General features: G+C 41.9%; 1 protein-coding gene across 1 annotated transcript; it reads left to right on the top strand.

Moving 5' to 3' along the window:
• The first annotated feature begins 486 nt into the window (after positions 1–486).
• CNRIP1 (cannabinoid receptor interacting protein 1) lies at positions 487–15,779 on the top strand. The gene is made up of 3 exons (XM_080813994.1): positions 487–1,101; positions 3,140–3,290; positions 14,769–15,779. Exons 1-3 carry the CDS (start codon positions 923–925, stop codon positions 14,931–14,933), a joined length of 495 nt encoding a protein of 164 aa, XP_080670120.1. The 5' UTR covers positions 487–922; the 3' UTR covers positions 14,934–15,779.
• Positions 15,780–19,448: the final 3,669 nt, after the last annotated feature.

Raw genomic sequence — 19,448 nt, 5'->3', positions numbered from 1 at the left:
GCTACGACTTGGACACAAGCCAGTTACCTTTTACAGGGTTAACGGCTCACCTTTTGAGATCTGTGCAAATATATGTGACTCATTACACCGATGCATAATAGAAATACACACCTATGAGAAGGTGCAGTTCCTTGAATATATATATTGGTTATTTATTTTTTTTCTTTTTCTTGCACACATTTCTAAACCAGGGCAGCTTTCAGGTCACGTTAGACGGAATTGCGCCTTCCCTCGGCCATTTCCCTTAAGCTTTGGAAAGACTCATATTTCCTGAAATTTAAATCACTGGCTAGCGGTTTCCTGCCCCGTTTCCCATCTCCCTTTCGCCTCTGAGCCTCCTCTTGCCTGGTTGGGGCCCGATTCTCGAGCAATGGTGTCCACATCCCTTAGTCGATCAAAGTTGTACCCAGATTCCGAGGTCTCGGTCCTTGGTGTAGTGCCGCTTAACCTCAGTACCCCAGTATCTCCTCCCTCCCAACCCTCTCCTCCGCCCGCCCCGCGCGGCTCTAGGAGGAGCCTGAATGTCCTCTTCTCCAGCTGGAGGGGATTGTGGTGCGTAAGCAGGATTAACTCTCTCGCCCCCAGCTGCGCGGATCTGCCTGGGGCCTGCGGGCCGGAGCGAACCCAGCAGGACTCGGAGGGCGCAGCACGGGGGCGGGGGATGGGGAAGCTCGGGGCCTCGGAGCTGTCTCCCGGGCGCGTTCCCTTGCGGAGTGGGGCGGAAGGCCACGGCCTCGGGAGCTGGTCCTCAAAAGCCGGGGCGGACGGCCGCGACGGCGCGGGATCCTAGCCGCAGCCTCCCCTCCGCCACGTCCCTCTCCCGCCCCGCGCTTCCTCTCCGCCCATCGCGCTCCAGCCGCTCGGTCGCAGCCCGCGCAGTCCTCCGCCCCGCGGGGCCGCCGTGCTCGCTCCACGCCCAGCCATGGGGGACCTGCCGGGTCTCGTGCGCCTCTCCATCTCGCTGCGCATCCAGCCCAACGACGGCCCGGTCTTCTTCAAGGTGGACGGGCAGCGCTTCGGCCAGAACCGCACCATCAAGCTGCTCACCGGCTCCTCCTACAAGGTGGAGGTGAAGATCAAGCCCACCACGCTGCAAGTCGAGTGAGTAAGCGCGCGCCGGGGCCGCCCGGTCCCACCTTGGGGTCCGCGTGGAGGACCGAGGCCCCCGCGACACCCTGAGCCTCTCCCCGGGCCCTCTGGCCTCGCGTCGTGTCCTGCGGCCCAGGGGTTGGGGGGAAGAGGTCAGTTCCCTGTTCCTTTTGGTCCCCTCCTCTGTTTTACGCTTGTCTTTCCCTATTCACGCTTCCTTCCACCCATCTCGGGGAGGGATGTTTAAAACAGCGCCAGCAAGCCAGGGTTGGGGCGGGGTGAGGTGGGGGGCGCGGGGAGGGTTGTTTTCTTGTAAATTTTTCATCCCTTCTGCTCAGCCCTCGGCGCACCCCCAGGCCACCCGGGTGGTTCACCTGCCGCAATCCCAGCCCTCCTCTCTCCTGCCCTGGCGTTTCTGCCAACCGCGAGGCTGAAGGAGGGAGAAGGGCTGAGGAATGAAAGGCGGGGGTGGGGTAGTTATTGGGGCTCCCTGAGGGATGCTCCCTATTCCACCATCCGTCCACCCTTAAGTGGCTGGAGACCCTGGGGCTGGAGGAGCAGCCACAAGTTAGAGCACAGCCGCCTCTGCTTAGGCCTGGTTTCACCGTTTTCCTTGCCAGGTGTTTTTCCTTTTCTCCTGAGTTGTTTGTTCATCCTGGTGATGGTGCCTGGGATTCTCCCCATCCTTGCAACAAAAGGATGTTTCTTGGTTTATTCGTGGCAGGGACTACCTCTTCCCTGCTACCACAGTTTGGTGCACCCATAAAGATTTCTGGCTAGAAAGTCAGTATGGAAGGGTGCCGTAGCTTATAGAGAAGTATCTAGGGATGGGGGCCTTTACCTCTCAGCTTCCACCTAAACATGGTGTGAAGTCTAATGAGGAAGCTGGCCGTGGAGGGGCTTTGAGTGCACCAGATACCTTTTATAGCTGCAGTCTCCATCCGTGGGCATTAATTCAATAAACTCGTGTTGGCCGTCTAGGTGTTAGAACCACACTGGGTTTTTTCTGGTGCTCCTGGTCCACCTGCTTGTCACCGACACCCCCCCCCCCACCACCAAACTCCATGCCCCCGTAGCCTTCACATTTCCCACCGTTCTGTGCAGCCCCATTTGATCCAGACTTTTCCTTTCCCTTCTTTCCTGGCAACCTCTTCCCCCAAGTTATCTGTTCTCTATTCCATTTTCTTCAAGGTGGTTCTCTGTTTTGTTTTTTTTTGTTTTTGTTTTTTTTTTAACTAATCTAAAATGAATCTGTGTTCATGACAGAACTACTCTTCTATTTACACTTTTTTATCAAGGGTTTTCATTGCCCTAACCTAGTAGTTCCTAAACTTGAGTATCAGAATCCCCTAAAATGCTTGTTAAAACACAGATGACTGAGCCCCACTCTTGAGTTTCCAGTTTACTATGTCTGGAGTTGGGCTTAAACATTGTTTTCAAATACATGAGCTGGTGATACTGACAGGACTGGTCCAGGGGCTATCCCTTGAGAATCACTACCTTAGCACAAAGGAATGATGCTACTGAGAATTTCTGATTGTGTGGCTGGCTGTGTGCCCCAAATCATGGGATCTCTGATTATTGGAACAGGAAGAAAATCATTAGAGAACTAATTCAGTGGTTCTCAACCCTACCTACACATTAGAATCACCTAGAGAAACTTAAAATAAATTTACCAGTGCCCGAACTATACCTGACCACAGTGAATTCTAAATTCTGGAGTTTGGGATGAGGTTGAGTATAGGTAAGTTTTTCATAATCCCACAGATAAGAAACTATAGAGGCGGACCAAATAGAGTCCAACTCAGTCTTGTACAAATATTCTGGATGAAATACTAAGGACAGACCAGAGAGATTAAGTAGTTGGTCTAGGGTCACCTGACTGGTAAGTTGGCAAACTCAAGCCTCCTGATCTTTCAGAACTTTGTACCCCACCAGATGTCTCCTTGAGCCAAACTCTGTAGGATTTCTGCCTGGGGTTATGGTCCAAACCAGGACAGGGTGCCTAAGTTAATTCCTACCATATATAGTGAACTCCAGTCCATTGCAGGAACATTTCCATTGGTGGTGTGGTTGTCCCACTGGAGCTGAAGTCTAAAGAGCCTGATGGGGACAGAATTGTTTATACGGGCACATATGACACAGAAGGTGTGGCCCCAACCAAGAGTGGAGAACGACAACCCATCCAGATCACAATGCCGGTAAGGTCTGCATGGGGGTGTTAGGGCAAATGGAAACCACAGAAAAGAAAACAATCAGTATGTCCCCTTAAGAAATGATAGGAACTATTATAAAATTATGAAATTTTAATTCATAGTTTCATAGTAGAATCTATTTGTCCATAATATTCCAATACAATTAATTAAATCCATGCTTCAATGGTCAGTTTCATAGTAATTTCTTGTATAGCAAAAAAATTAAATCTTTCTGTGCTTTCTAATCTATTCCATCATCTGTCTATTCTTATGCTAATACTGAATTGTTTTAAATGTATTGCTTTTATAATGTGTTCATGTATTTTGTAACTGGCCACCTTACTGAACTTGCTTACTAAAATTTTCCATTTAATCTTAAGTTTTTCAGGTTGGCAGTCATAATCTACATACAACTATCATTTTCTGAATCTTCTTTCCAGCCTTACTGCATTGGCTAATGTTTCTAGAATAATGTTGCTCACTAATGGTGGTAAGGTGTATTCTGGTCTTTACCCTAAAGGGTTTCACTGTTAGATACAATGTTAGTTTTAAATATTTATCATTTAAAGCATACTTTTTCTAGCTCACTAGGAGAATTTTTTAAAAAAGATTTTATTTGTTTATTTATTTGTGAGAGAGCGAGCACGTGAGCACTAATGGTGGGGAGGGGCAGAGGGAGAGGGAGAAGCAGACTCCCTGCTGAACCAGGAGCTCAATGCAGGGCCTAATCCCAGGACCCTGAGATCCTGACCTGAGCCAAAGGCAGGCGCTTAACTGAGTCACCCAGGCACCCTGAGACATTTTTTTAATTGGAAGATGTGCTGAGTTTTATCTAATTTCTCTTCCGATCTATGGAGATAATTGATCTATTTTGAGAGACTAATGTAATAATTCTATAATACACTACCCTTTATTTCCTAAAATAAACCCTACTTAAATGTTTTGCATTTTAAAAAATATATCACTAAATTCGATATGCTAATATTTTATTTAGTATTTTTAGATTTCTCTTCTATTAATTTTTTTATTTGCTCAATTCAACAACAAATACATGGGCATTTCTTACCGATCAGGCACGGAAAGAGGATTCACGAACAAAATAGATATTCCTGGCTTTATGGGGCTTCTAATCCAGAGCAGAAAAACAGACTATGTGATTATCCAATAATAAAGTAAATAGTTATTATTATACAAAGTGGACTAAAAAAAATAGCGGTGCCCTTGGAGCATATATCACCGGTCTTATTCTAATTCAAGATTTTGAGGATGATTTTCTTGAGAAAGAAATAAGCAAATGAGCACTGATGGAAGAGGGAACACTTGAGGAAAGAGGACTTACAGAGATCACGAGCTGAGGGAGAGCATAATGTGTTGTAATGGAGAGAAGCCCAGCGTGGGTGGAGCAGAGAGTGAGGCAGAGACTGGCTCAAGATAAACCCAGAGCAGTGTATGTGGATCCACTCCCTGATCTCTGAGGCCCCTTTCAGCTCTAAGGGGGTGTAAGGACTACGGATCTACCTTTAAGGGGATGATACTAGTTATGTGATGAAGAAAGTCAGATTCTGAAATACTGTCATTTAGGAACACACCAATTGGACTGAAGGCCAGCAAGTCCCTGTAGGATTCTTTTTGATTGGGCAAAGATACAGAGAAGAGGGCTGGGAATATATCCTGGCATCTCAAGGGATTTGCATGATTAAAAAAAAATGTTAAATAATACAAATTTCAGAAATTTGAAAATTTTTTATTTTTATTTTTTTTTTTAGATTTTATTTATTTGACAAAAACACAGCGAGAGAGGGAACACAAGTAGGGAGACTGGGAGAGGGAGAAGCAGGCTTCCCGCCGAGCAGGGAGCCTGATGTGGGCCTTGATCCCAGCACCCTGGGATCATGACCTGAGCGGAAGGCAGACACTTAACCTACTGAGCCACCCAGGCGCCCCCAGGAATTTGAACAAGTTTTAAAGCAACAGTAATCCGTACTGTTCATTTTCAGATTCCATTCCACATATATACATTTTATAGTTGCAACCATTTTATTATGTAATTGTCCAACATTCTGCACGTTCATTGTTACAGTTTCATTGGCACTGTAAGACTCTGTCATGCTGTACTGTAATGATTAGACTGCTCCTCAGATATTAGATATGTCTACTGTTCTCATCATAAGAAGTGTTATAATGAATTATTCTGTGCCACTACTTCAATAGGAGTAAAATTATTTGGTCAAGAAGAACAAAATTTTTTTTTTTAAAGATTGCATTTATTTATTTATTTATTTGGGAGAGAGAGAGAGAGAGTGAGAGCATGGGGGGAGGGCAGAGGCAGAGGGAGAAGCAGCAGCAGACTCTGGGCTGAGCCTGGAGCCCCATGCAGGGCTCTATCCCAGGACCTGGGATCATGACCTGAGCCGAAGACAGACACTTAACTGACTGAGCCTCCCAGGTGTCCCCAAAAGAAATGAATTTTATGGCTGTTCCCACATATGGCCATTTCAGGTATTTTTTTTAAATGTTGTGTGTACCATTTTACAACGTTACCAACAATATAGAAGTCTAGTGGGTTTGCTATAATTATGACATCACTGGGAATTATTTTAAAAAATTTCCTAGTTTACTTTTTACTCTCACTTACAAGAATGAACATCTCAACATTTAATTTTACTTTTGTGTGTGTAAATTGGTTCTTTCGTGTTTTGTTAGTATTTCTTTTGAGATTATTGTTTAAAAATCAGAGTTCTGGGAGCGCCTAAGTGGCTCAGTTGGTTAAGCCTCCAACTCTTGATTTTGGCTCAGGTCATGATCTGTGGGTCATGGGATTGAGCCCTAAATCTGACTCTGTACTCAGCATCCAAGCATGCTTGAGATTCTCTCTCCCCCTCTCCCATGACCTCTCCCCCTACTTGTGTGAACACACCAATGCACTCTTTTCCCCTCTATCTCTCTCAAATAAATAAAATCTTAAAAAATCAGAGTCCTAGTAAAGATTTTTTTAAAATCTGTCCTATCCATCCTATTTCTCTCAGAATTGCTTTGCTTATATTTTCCATTGTTTAGAAATGTAATCCATTTAAATTTCTCGTTTTCCTTTATGATTTTTTATATTTAAATTTGAGAGCATTATTTTTCCAGAGTTGACAGTCTGTTTTGATTTTTTCATAATTTTAGATTTTACTTAACTTTCATTGAAACTTGATTTATGCTTATACTGTACATCATCTTACAAAGGATTTAAGATGGTATTAGTATTTTATGAGTTCTAGTAGGAAAGCCTGGTTTCTTAGATAGAATGTGCACATCTAGAAGAAGTAAGTGATGGACAGTGGATTTTTCCAACAATGATCACGTGGCTTTTGGCATGAGCATTGGCCATGTATTTGTATCTTATCTGTAATAGACTGATTCTAAGGAAAACAATAGAAGTTAGAGAAGGTTTCCTGATTAAGTCAACAGGTCTAATGTTAAATTCAAATTTCATTCTAGTATCAAAAGGCTCACATAGCCTTGAACCTATTTTTATGACTTTTGTCATCCATGTTTCAAGCTTAAGTTTTGTAAATTACAGACACAACCACACTTCCAGGGACAATAAGGAAGTCTTGAAATGTCCAAATAATCCAACTTATCAGGTAGGGGAATCCAGTAAGGGACACTGAATTAAGGATATACAAGAGCAACTTCTTAGCAGTGTAAAATTACTTAAAAGTATTTTTTTGTTTTTAAATATTTGGATAAATAGTACTGGAATTATTGGCTATTTGGGGGAAACATCACTGTTTTTCTTTCCTGATATGATACTCTAAAATATATTTCAGATGGATCAAGGGGTTAACTCAAAATTCAACTTTTTAAAAAAATTGATAAGAAAAGAATTAATTTAAACCTAAAAGAAATAGATCTTCAAAGCTAAAAATTGAAAGCTTTGATTACATGCATTGCAAAATTTCTGTCAGACATCATTAAGTTAAATTCCCATTAAGAGAATTTAAATTAAAAGGCAAGTAACAATTGGTGAAAACCTTATGTGTAATATGCACAGTCTCCTAGGCTACATTGCCTTGATTTTCAGCCACTGCCCATGTGGACTTGGCTTGTGGCCTGCAGTGAATTTCCACAGCCCTTTACTGCCCACCGAAGCTGAAGTCAGGAAGTATCCATTGATATCTGACTGAGGTTGATGGCAGTGATCTCTTTATTCAGATATTTCCTGAGGCCCTGGTAGCAGGAGTCAATTATTTAGCTCTTAAAGCTCTCAATCCCCATTTCAAACAGCAGTGTTGACTTGTACCTTAATATGACTGATCCCCCATTCAGTCCCTCCAAGGGGAGAGTTCAGGTGGAGATTCTGCCTGCACACATCATCTCATTCTTCCCCTTTTGTTGGCCCTCTTCGGTGGGAGACTGGTGGCAGTTCGGAGGAATAAGGTAATGAGCTATGTGAGCTTGTTAGGAGGCTCTGTGTGCAGAGGTAGGTGGGCTGGTGCATGTCCTGCCAAATAGAAAAGTTGTTCCGTTGTGTCAGCTCTGTGGAGTCATTTGTCAAGATCTATAACTTAATATACAAAGAATTCTTAGAAGCTAGTGAGAAAAAAAAAAAAACAGTAGGATGTGGGAAATGGGAAAATAAGCAAAAATGTATAAATAGGCAATTCACAGAAGAAATACAAATAACCAATAACTGTATTTTTAAATGGCTTAAATTCACTATTGGTTAAAAAAAATACAAATAGTGCAATGCCAATTTTCACCTACAAAATTGGTAAAATACTTAAAAATAATCCTGAAACAAATAATACATCATATGTTAATTAAAAAAAAAAGAAATCCATTTCTGTAGGAAAAAAAAATACCAGTTGTTCAGTGCTAGTGTATTTCTTTATGAAATACAGCAATTTTTATAAATTGATAATGTATCTTACAAACTTGCTAAATTCGCTTATTTTAGTAGCTTTTTATTATATTGCTTAGTATTTTCTGCAAACAGTTGTTCATCTGTAAATAGAAACAGTTTTACTTTCCCTTTTTCCCCCCTCTGGCCTTAAAGTACTGGTTAGGATTTTCAACACAATGCTGAACAGGAATAGTAAGAGCTGATGTTCCTGTCTTACTTCCCATCTTATAGGGAAAGAACTCAGTCTTACTATTAAGGGTGATGTTAACTATAGGTTTTTAAATTGATGCCCCTTAATCAGATTAAGGGACTTTCAATTCCTAGTTTTCTGAGAGTTTTTATCATGAATGGATGTTGGATTACCAAGTGCTTTTTCTGCAGCCATGGGTATGATGATAATAGCTTTTCTCCTTTATTTTTGTTAATATGGTGAATTAAAAGGATTTTTAAATATTGAACCATCCTTGACTTCCAAGGATAAAACTCTCTTGGTACTGTTGTAAAAGCCTCTTGCTGGATTTCATTTACTAATTCAAACAAATAAAAATTAAAAGCAAATTGTATGCATAAGCCCATGAGGAATTTTTGTCTGCGATTTTCATTTATTTGTAATATCTTTGCCAAGTTATGATGTTAACATTGGCTTCATAAAATAAATTGAGAAGTTTTCCTTCCTCCATTGTGTGAAAGAATTTATGTAGAATTGGTATTTTTCCCTTAAATGTCTGAATTTATCAGTGAAGCCATTTGGGGCTGTAATTTTCTTTCTGGAAGGATTTTTAACCACAGATATAATTTCCTTAGTAGATAGAGGGCTACTGACAGTTTGTGTGTTTTAAGGAATTTGTCTATTTCATTAACTGTATGGGTATAAAGTTCCAATTTAAGGTCTTTGGGATCTATAGCTGTAGCATCTCTCTCATTCCTGACATTAGTAATTTGTCTTGTTTTTCTGGCTCAGTTTTTCTAGGGTTTTATCAATTTTTTTCATTTTTTTTAAGTAGGCTCCACACCAAGTGTGGGGCTTAAACTCATGACCCTGACATTAAGAGATGCATGCTCTACTGACTGAACCAAACAGGTGCCCCTGGTGTTTATCAATATTTCAGACCTTTTCAAAAAGGCAGATTTTGGTTTCATTGCTTTTTCTTTTTCTTTACATTATTTCTTTTCTAGAGTCTTCCCTTATAGTTTTTTCTTTATTGTGTTTTTCTTTTCTATTTCATTTATTTCTACTCTTTAATATCTTTCTTCTTCTTTACACCAGACTGACTAATGGGCTGGCAATGCCAGCTGTCAGGGAGGATGGAGAGCGGCTAAAACTCCTGTTGCTGGGAGGGATGTAAAATGATGCAATCACTTAGGAGAAGTTGGACAGTTTCTTACAAAGTTAAACATACTTTATAACTCTCAGAACTTTTAGTCCTATCTATTCTATCGATCTAGTCCTAAGAGAAATGGAAAACATGTATTTACTGATAAAACATCAAGCAGTACAGGAGTACGGGAGGCTTGGAATCCTGTAGGAATTCATAGGTCATGCCACACAAAAAAAGTCACAAATGTTTATTATAATGAATGTGTTTACCAGTGAAGTAACATTGTGTTTCTATCGATATAATAAGGTTGTTCTGAGCTTTCAAGTCAATGGATTCCTGAGTGACCTTATTCTTGTGAATTTCCTATGTCTCTAGTGGCATGGTGAGTGGTGAGAGGTGTTCTAGTGATTTTTTTTTTAAGATTTTATTTATTTATTTGACAGACAGATCACAAGTAGGCAGAGAGGCAGGCAGAGAGAAGGGAGGAAGCAGGCTCCCTGCTGAACAGAGAGCCTGATGCAGGGCTCAATCCCAGGACCCTGGGATCATGACCTGAGCCGAAGGCAGCAGCTTTAACCCACTGAGCCACCCAGGCGCCCCTATTCTAGTGATTTTAAGCCAACTGGTTGTAAGACCATAGAAGTTATTATTTTTTTAAGATTTTATTTATTTATTTGAGCCAGAGAGAGAGCATGAGCAGGGTAGAGGGAGAGGCAGACTCCCCACTGAGCAGGGAGCCTGATGCAGGGCTCCATCCCAGGACTCTGAGATCATGACCTGAGCTGAAGGCAGATGCTTAACCGACTGAGCCACGAGGTACCCCAACCATAGGATTTATTTAAAATAAACTTCTCAGATTTCTTGTTACCAAAGATGACAGATGAATCTCCTCTCCTTGAAATCTGAGGATTCTCTTCCATATCAGTTGTAAAATAAAAACATCCCAAAGTTTGCAACTCGTACAGACACTACGGCAAATAATACGCCCAGGTCTATAGTGGAGTGTCACTTTTAGAATACCATAGACTGGATGGCTTAAACAATAAACGTTAGTTCTTCACAGTGCTGAAGGCTGGAAGTCCAAGACCAAGGTACTAGCAGATTTTGTGTCTGATGAGCGCCCTTGTGCAGGTTCAAACAGCTGCTTTCTTGACTGTATCCTCACATGAAAAAGCATAGAGATTATCCCTCTCCTATCCCTCTCCTATCATCCAAGGGCATTAATCCCATTCATGAGGGCTCCACCCTTGTGGCCTAATTTCTTCTGAAAGGCCCCACCCCCAAATACCATCACATTGGAGATGTAGGCTTCAACATGTGAATTTGGGGAGATGCACACATTCAGTGCATAGTAGTGCCCTAACGCATTCTATACATGGCAATCCATATATGTTCTCATTCAGAGAGTAAAGAAAAGCTGTTCATTAACTCTTATTTGCTTCTAGAAGTAGTTCAGTATAATGATAATAGTTTCTAGATAGGAATTAGGAAACCTAAGTCCTTGACCTTCTCCTGTCATGGCTCCATACTCTAGACCTAGGGCAGTCAGTTAATCTCTCTGAATCTTAGTTCTTTTCTCTATGAAATGGAAAAGCTAAAACTAGTCAAAAGACCAAAGTAGAATGGCATATGTAAGGTATTGTATAAAATAAAGAATGCTATGCAAATGCACAGAATCCTACCTGTGTGTGAATTGCATCACTCAAGGAGACTGCCTGTGTAAGTTTTCCTTGGAAGGCACAGATGGGTTGGGAGAGAGTGGAGAACCCTGTGTAGTTGCTTCTGTTCTTTAAGAAGAATGTCAGCTTTCAAGATCCCATCTGCTCCTACATCAGAGGAGAAGAAAGTCTGAGCTAGGTGGTGAGGCATCCTGGAAATAGAATTCCAGAAGACAGAACAGGAAGAAAACTAATGGGAGGTTAGGACAACTAAAGCATGGGGAAATAGATGCATATTTAGCAGTAGTTAACTACAAAATGACCTTGGGCCCAACACTAGTAAAAGAGAAAAAAACAAAAACAAAATAGAAGCACCGGAACTTTCCATATCTTTAGCTCTGACTGTTGCTGTCAGCAGATTTCTACGCTGGTCTCCTGTGTCACTGAGAACTGTCGATGTAGGAAAGACATTAGGGTTCCAAGCTGACAGCCAAGAAAGGATTTTTGAGATATCTTTGATGCAAAAAAGGTGGTTTTTTATTAAAGCACAGGAACAGGACCTGTAAGCAGAAAGAGCTGCACTGTGGTCCTGAGGAGTGACCCGTTATATACTTTCAAGTTGGGAGGAGGTGAGGGATAGGGGAAGCCTCCCAGGTGTTTTGGAAACAAAACAGGATCCTAGGGGGCTGGCTATTGTTAGGGAAAGGTCACTTATAACTGTGGAGTAAAAAGTCAGTCACAAGACTCTTAAGATGTCTATCTCTGGGTGGCTTGGAAGATAACCACCAACATGTATTTGGGGAGTAGAGATGAAGGAAGTTTCCTAAGGAATTTTTATATGTTAAAGCAGACTTATAGGATCCTGGGGGTCCAGCTTAAGATTGCCTTTTGCCCTTAGCAAAGTATTAACATCGAGGCTACTGACTTCCTAGAGGAATGTCATTCTGCCTGTTTCATGGACTTGTCAGTAGGCTGTAAGTAAGTAGGAAATTTAATAATTTTTCTTCTGCCTTTGTTTCCCACATCACTGTGACATTGAGACTTTCTTAATTTTAAGGTTATTCCGACAGGGTCGTGTCTTTGGGTTTTTCTTGCCTATAGTCTTAATCTTTATTTTGCTTTTACAACCAACTTTTATTTGTATCTATGTCAAGAAAGGCCTTGTTTCTCCCACTTCCCTAGCATAGTCTCAAGCTGCTTTCCTCAAAAATTAACTGGTGTTTGTAAAATATTTTTAGGAGTCGATGTAATTCAATTGCACTTAAAATGAGCAGTGCTCTGTGCTGGTCAAATCATGATAATGGTACTCAGCACCATCATCATCCCTCTTTAAAAATTTTGGTGATTTATAAAACGAATTTCAATTTATTCTTTCTACCACTACCCTACTGTCAACAAAGTTGTAAAGTTTTGATTAGCATATGTGTATCCTTGATAGAATTTATAAAATCCCTAGGGTTAGAGGGGTATGTGTGTTAATGTTTTAGGGATGATAAATCCATTTCACCATTTAAAACGTTCTTTATAAAAGTTACATATTTATTGCAGAAAATCCAAGTAGAAAAGATAGAAAAACACTCCATTCCTTTACTTAAAAGCTTTATTGACAATATTTTTTCATTTTCTTTTTTCTATCTGTCTTATTTTATATACTTGAGCTCACCCTGTATATAAACTGTCCTAATCCATCTTTTTCTTGTTGACATTGTTCTAAGCATTTTCTGTCAACATGAAGAACCCTAAATTCCTGTGTAATAGCTACATAAATCCATCATATGGATACGCCACCATTTTCATTATGTTACCCCGAAGGTGAATGATTGCTTCTGGTATTTAGACATGTTCGCCAAGTTAATAGGTAAATAATACCTCAAAGTTTGCATTTCTGTAACTACTACTAATATTACATTAGAAGATTTTTTTCAAATGTTAGCCTTTTTTTTTTCTTTTTCATGTAATCACCATCCCAGTCAAAATGTAAAACATTTCCCCCCAAATGGGTTGCTCATTTTCATCAACCATTAATCCCTTCCTCCACCCCAGGCTGTAAGTAACCACGGAGGCTTCCTGCTTCCTGTCAGCATAGATAGATGGATAGATAGATAGATAGATGGATATGTGAATATTATAAATGGAATCATACAGTATATGTATCCTTTAGGGTCTGGATTGTTTTGCTCAGCAAATCTTCGAGATCCGTCCTCGTTGCTGCCTGAATCAGCATGTTTCTTTTTACTGAGGAAAACGCCATAACAACAGGCACACTAACACTTGTCTATCACCAAGTGAGTGATGAAACACTGAGTTAATTCCAGCCAGAAGCTATAGTGAATAAAGCCACTCAAGGTCTCTAGACTGTTAAGCCATGATTCTCTAGAAAAACATACTTTCTTTTCCTACCTGGGGAAAGAGTTGGGGACTCAAGGTATGTCACCCACTGTGTGGAGTCAGGCACATATCCCAAAGGAAAGCCAAACTCTGTTTGGGGACCAAATTAGCAGGATGAGGCAATGGTGCAGGTTATAATTTTGAGAGCGTCTTGGAAAGCCATCTGGGAAGCACCTGATCACCGTCCTCCTGCAGAGGCCTCAAGCGTAAGGCTCCTGTTGCTCACTGCCCTGCCTCCCTCCACGTCTTCTGGCTCCTGGCGAGTCTAAGAACGCTGCCAAGTCAGTCCCTGTCCCCTCCCATGACAGGAGAGGGTCAGAGGAGAAAATAACGACAGGCATCATGATGTTTAATGCCAGATCCCCTAAATAGCTCCAGGAGGCAGTAGCAGGGTCAGGCCACTTGAACACCCGCCCAAGTGGCCCCTAGGGTATTCTGTGTCCTCTTCTCAGCTACATGGGAGTTGCATGCTTAGGGCTCAGGAGAATTCCGTGCAGTGATCTGCAGGGCCTACCTTCTGGCAGTAGAATGCAAACTTCTTGAGGGCAAGAATCATACCTCATATGAAGTTTTATGCATGCAAAGCACATAGTAGGTACTCAAATATGGCTCTGGACCGTGTACAACCTAAGCCTTAGACGTGGACATGGGGTCCTGACTTATAGACGCTCAACAGTATTTTTAAAAGTTAAAGTAGTGTCTTTAACAATCAAATGCTTCTAAGAAAATATTTTTCCCTGGAAGTGAAATTAATGATGGAAGGGCAGTTGTGTCTTGTGTTCAGTGATAATGTGCCTATGTTATTTTGTATAACGGTCCTTTGAAATAGACACCAAAAGATCCTCCTCAAACACTATTCCCTCTCTTCTCTTCCTAACCCCCCTCCGTGGCAAGCTTTGAAAGTCTGAGATTCAAAGAGTGATTTCCAATGATTAAATCTGGAAAACAGATAAATTTGGGGAGTTATGTTTATTAAAGACAGTATGACAGCAAATGCCACTTATACAATGGGAATAAGATTTTCATAGAGAAAAAAAATGGCTTACAGGAAAATAGTTCACATAATAAAGGAAAATAGTTCATTAAAGTTAAAGGCCTAAACTTTGCAGACCGAAAGAGCCTCGACTGTGGACCCTTGACTATGCAAGATCTCCTTCCCTAACATGAGTTCTTAGCTATTGTTCATGGCAGAACAAGGTTTTTATAGCGTGTGTTTCTCTTCCCTCAGTTCACGGACATTGGGACCTTCGAGACGGTGTGGCAAGTCAAGTTCTACAATTACCACAAGCGAGATCACTGCCAATGGGGAAGCCCCTTCTCTGTCATTGAGTATGAATGCAAGCCCAATGAGACACGCAGCCTCATGTGGGTGAACAAGGAGTCCTTCCTCTGAGGATGGCTCTTTCTGATGTTGCTGGACAATCTCTTCACCAATCTACTTTCAGATAACCCAGCACAAGCCTTCGCCAAGGCACACGACACCATTGCTGTTTCCCATCGGGTGCTGATGACCTACTGGCCCCGATTACCTTGAAAGTGTAATTCCCTTCTGATGCCATGTCCCTGACATAAGAGATTGTGGTGTACCATCCCCGAGAAGATCCCTTGCCGTGTTCTGTGTTGGTGTTCCTGCATTCAGTTGTTCCTGGTCATGCCGTCGACCGCTTGAGAGGAGCTCAGTGGAATTGGCAGACGTATCCCATTCCTCACAATTCCACTGAATGACTGTGGTGTTTTGTTTCCACATTGAGTGATTCCCCTCCCCCCTTTTTTTCCGTTAAGTGCTAAATAAAAAATGTAACAACATGTGTGGGTTCTCTCCCAAGTGTGATATGGTAACATGTAACTTGCGGTGTTGTCCAGCCCCCAAGGCAGGCTTGGTGTTAATATAAGACACACAGCGGTAAGTGGGACTCAGGTGTTGTGCTCGTATAAACGGCTCAGCTTCTTCAGGGAACAATCATGACAATAAAAGGGCAAATATTTAAGAAGTATTTATAACACCTTAAAACTCAAGTAGCGTAAGGTATTATGTTGTGGCCTAGTAGAAATGGGAAAAGGCCTGGCTGGGGTCCACTGTTAAACAAGGTGACAGAAGTTGTAGGGTTACCTTTTTGGCAAGCTGCCATAGCGTTCAAACATGCATATGATGGCATCCTTCCATTCCCCTTCCCTTGAACTTTGTAAAACTGTGTATGGAACTGTAATGAACTTTTGATATTTCTTAATAAAGGTATTGAAAATCATGCCCTGACTTTTCTTCTTCATATGGGCAATATCTGTCTAGCCGGTGACCTTTGTCTCCAGGCCAGCCCCATTCAGATCTCCAGTTCCATTGCAGGGCACGGAGGATACACCTGGAGGAGAATCAGCACCCTTCATCATAGATCAGCTTGGACAATTTAGCAGGAGCCCTCAAGCCAGCTCTAACAAGGCTAGCAGAGACTCAGGCCCTTGGTGGACAGTCAAAGACCGCTTGTCCCTACTTCTCTCCACGCCTCCTCCTATGACGACCATGCCCATCATCGAGGAGCTTGAGGACATGCTATTGTCATAGTGAATGGGCACCGGGATGGAGATCTTGCCTGCTCCCAGGGTCCTGCAAGTTCCATGGCGCAAATCCCTCACTCCATGCACTCCACTCCCTAAGAGGGAAAGACATTTCCTCTGGAAAAGTAGCATCCTACCCTGCAACAGTGTTGTCGTGTTTGTTTGGGAAGCACAGATCTATTGCGTCAGGAGAAGTTAGCTGTGGATTTGCTTTTCTGCTTCCTGCAAAGACTTCATGTAAGCATATGCTAGGATAGGGGGAGTGCGGGAGAGAGTTTACGGAGGAACTGCATTCTCAAGGAGGGCGGCAAACCCTCCGTCCCTCTGAGTCGCTTACCTGTAATGAGGCCATATTACCAGCAGGGCACAGCAATGCCTTGGATTTGGGCTCATCGTAAGCAATGTTGAAAGAGAACAGTACCTTTCTCAATTCCTTTGTTTGTCAAAAATAGTGTCTATTACAACTGCTGCTAAATATAAGCACGAATCTATTCCTAACGACTGTATTTTAAAAACCAACGTTCAATTATTGCAACAGACATTGACAGAAGCAATAGATTTACAACAGACAGAGGCTGAAGTTTTCTTCCGGAATATCCAACAGAGAGGCAGGCTTAGTAGATGGTTGGAAAATAGGGAAGCTCTATGTTTTAATCTCTAGAAGCATCCGATTCGTAAATATTTTCTGGTTAGTAAATATTTTCATTTGTGAAACGACGTCTCCAGCTAGTGACTCGTCTGTCGGAGCTTTCGTATTTGGAGGGATGGAAGCAATTTCTCGGCTTCTGCAGTTTTGTTTTTGTTTTTGAGCTAGAGACTTTAATTTTTGTGTTTGGACTGACTCAGAGCAGAGCTGGGGAAACGTGGCGTGGTGTAGCTGCACACGCCTTCCACGCCGGAATCGTGGACAGATGAGCCGCGGTCGAGAAGCTGGAACATCTGAGTCCCATAAACATGCTGGTCGAGCCTAAGTGGTCACCGCCTTTGTACGTCTTGGTTTGCTTGAGTTTAAAACAAGGAGTTAGGCTAATAGAACTCTAAAGCCCTTTAAGATGTAAAATTTATACCTCTACTCTACGCTACTTTTAAAAAGGAAAAAAAGGTGTATTTTCGTTGGACTGAGCGGTAAGGTTGAGTCAAGGGAGATGGGGAGGAGATGGAGCTGAAGTAAACAGGAAACCTTAACAGCTAAGCGGCCACGTTAGGTGATCTCTCTGGCATACGCTGTTCTACTTATGACTGGACTCCAGCCCAGTGTCTCTGGCTACTTCTCACATAGCTCTCCTCCTACTCCAAAATGTGAGTGCTCAGCTATATCAAGCTGCTGAGTTGTAACTTTGCCCCTCAGCCATCTGGAAGGGCTATTTTTATACAAGTTGTAGCCATGTCTCTCTACTTCGAAGCATCAGATGGCTACCCAGAAGCTTGAGGAACTAGGCCATCCTTCTAATTGTGATGATGACTAAAAACACTTTTGAACAGGTGGAAGAGTAGAAATGCCTTGAATTTATATTTTGTGACACCTCACTTGTCAGGAGGTCACTTACCCAGCCATCCAGACTGTCTGGATCACAGTGGAGAACAGAAAACATGCCAAAAAATTAAGATCCCTGTCACAGATGTCACAAAGTCCATTCACCAAAGGCTTGGGTCTTCTCTCAAGACCTCATGACTCCTACTTCAGAGACAGTTCTAACATACAGGGTGATCTGGTTTCTGACTTTTCAGATATCAGAAGCAGAATAATTGGAGGAAAGAGGGCAATTGGTAGGAGTAGTTACACGACAATTTTTTTTTCACAGAGAGAGGACAAAGAAAAAAAGCCGGTAAAGTACATCAAAAAGTATAATAGATAGGAACATCCCTACAGTATAAGGCTATAATCCTATGCTGGACCACAGTAGTTTTTGTGGACATCAAATAAAAAATGTTATACACAATCATTACCCTGATCTATATATAGATAACCCATTGTCTTCAGAAATGTAGCATCATGACTCTGTTTGAGAGTTCAGATTCTGCAGCCTAGATGCCTCAAATCAAATCCTGGCTCATCCACATAACAACTGTATGACCTTAGGCAAGTCACTTAATATCGCTTTGCTTCAATTTTCTCATTTAGAAAATGGAGATAATAACAGTATTTACCTTATGGCATGGTTATGAGGATTAAATAAATTATGTAAAATGTTTAGAATGGTGTCTGACACATAACATTATTTTTCTAGTCTAATATCCTTTTTTATTTGAGTATAGTTGACACACAAATGTTACATTAGATTCAGATGTACAACTCGACCTGGCAATGTATACATTATGCTATGTCCACCACAAGTGTAGCCAAATCTGTCCCATTACATCGCTATTATAGTATCATTGACTGGCACATAGCATTATTCAGTATATTTTGTTTAAAAGACAAAAATGGGGGTACCTGGGTAGCTCAGTGGGTTCAAGCCTCTGCCTTCAGCTCAGGTCATGATCCCAGCGTCCTGGGATCGAGCTCTGTACTGGGCTCTCTGCTCAGCAGGGAGCCTGCTTCCCCCTCTCTCTCTGCCTGCCTCTCTGCCTACTTGTGATCTCTGTCTGTCAATGAAATAAATAAAATCTTTAAAAAAAAAAAAAAAAGACAGAAATGGGGGAGGGGTCATCTGGGTGGCTCAGTTGGTTGGACGTCTGCCTTCCGCTTGGGTCATGATCCCAGGGTCCTGGGATGGAGCTCTGCATCGGGCTCCTTGTTTAGGGAGGAGCCTGCTTCCCCCTCTGCCTGCTGCTCCCCCTCCCCCTGACAAATAAATAAATAAGATCTTTTAAAAAACTAAAAATAAAAGAGAGGGCAAGTACATTTTGAAACAAAATCATTAAAAATGTCAATTTTTTAATTTAAGGGCTAAAACTCCTTCTTCCAGCATATTCCTGACATGGGCGTGGAATAATGGCCAAAGTTTATGCTCTATTTTGTAAAAAACAAACAAACAAAGAAGACCTCCCCCCACATGTATAGACAGTATTTTAATTATTTAGAAGTAAATAGCTTGGGGGCGCCTGGGTGGTTCAGTGGTTAAGCATCTGCCTTCGGCTCAGGTCATGATCCCCGGGTCCTGGGATCAAGCCCCACATCGGGCTCTCTGCTGAGTGAGAAGCCTGCTTCTCCCTCTCCCACTCTACCTGCTTGTGTTCCCTCTCTCACTGTGTCGCTCTCTGTCAAACAAATAAATAAAAAATCTTTAAAAAAAAAAAAAGTAAATAGCTTGAAGTATATTTTAAGATATGCTGGGAAAAGAAATTCTCTACAAACAGACTTCCCTAAAGTTTCTTTTAGGAAGACCCAGTTTTGAGTAACATGGAAACATGAGGA

The sequence above is a fragment of the Martes martes genome, assembly GCF_963455335.1.
Source record: "Martes martes genome assembly, chromosome: 9".
In the NCBI taxonomy this organism is placed as follows: Eukaryota; Metazoa; Chordata; class Mammalia; order Carnivora; family Mustelidae; genus Martes; species Martes martes.
Note: the sequence above shows the minus strand (reverse complement) of the source record. Positions and strands in the feature narration are given on the sequence as shown.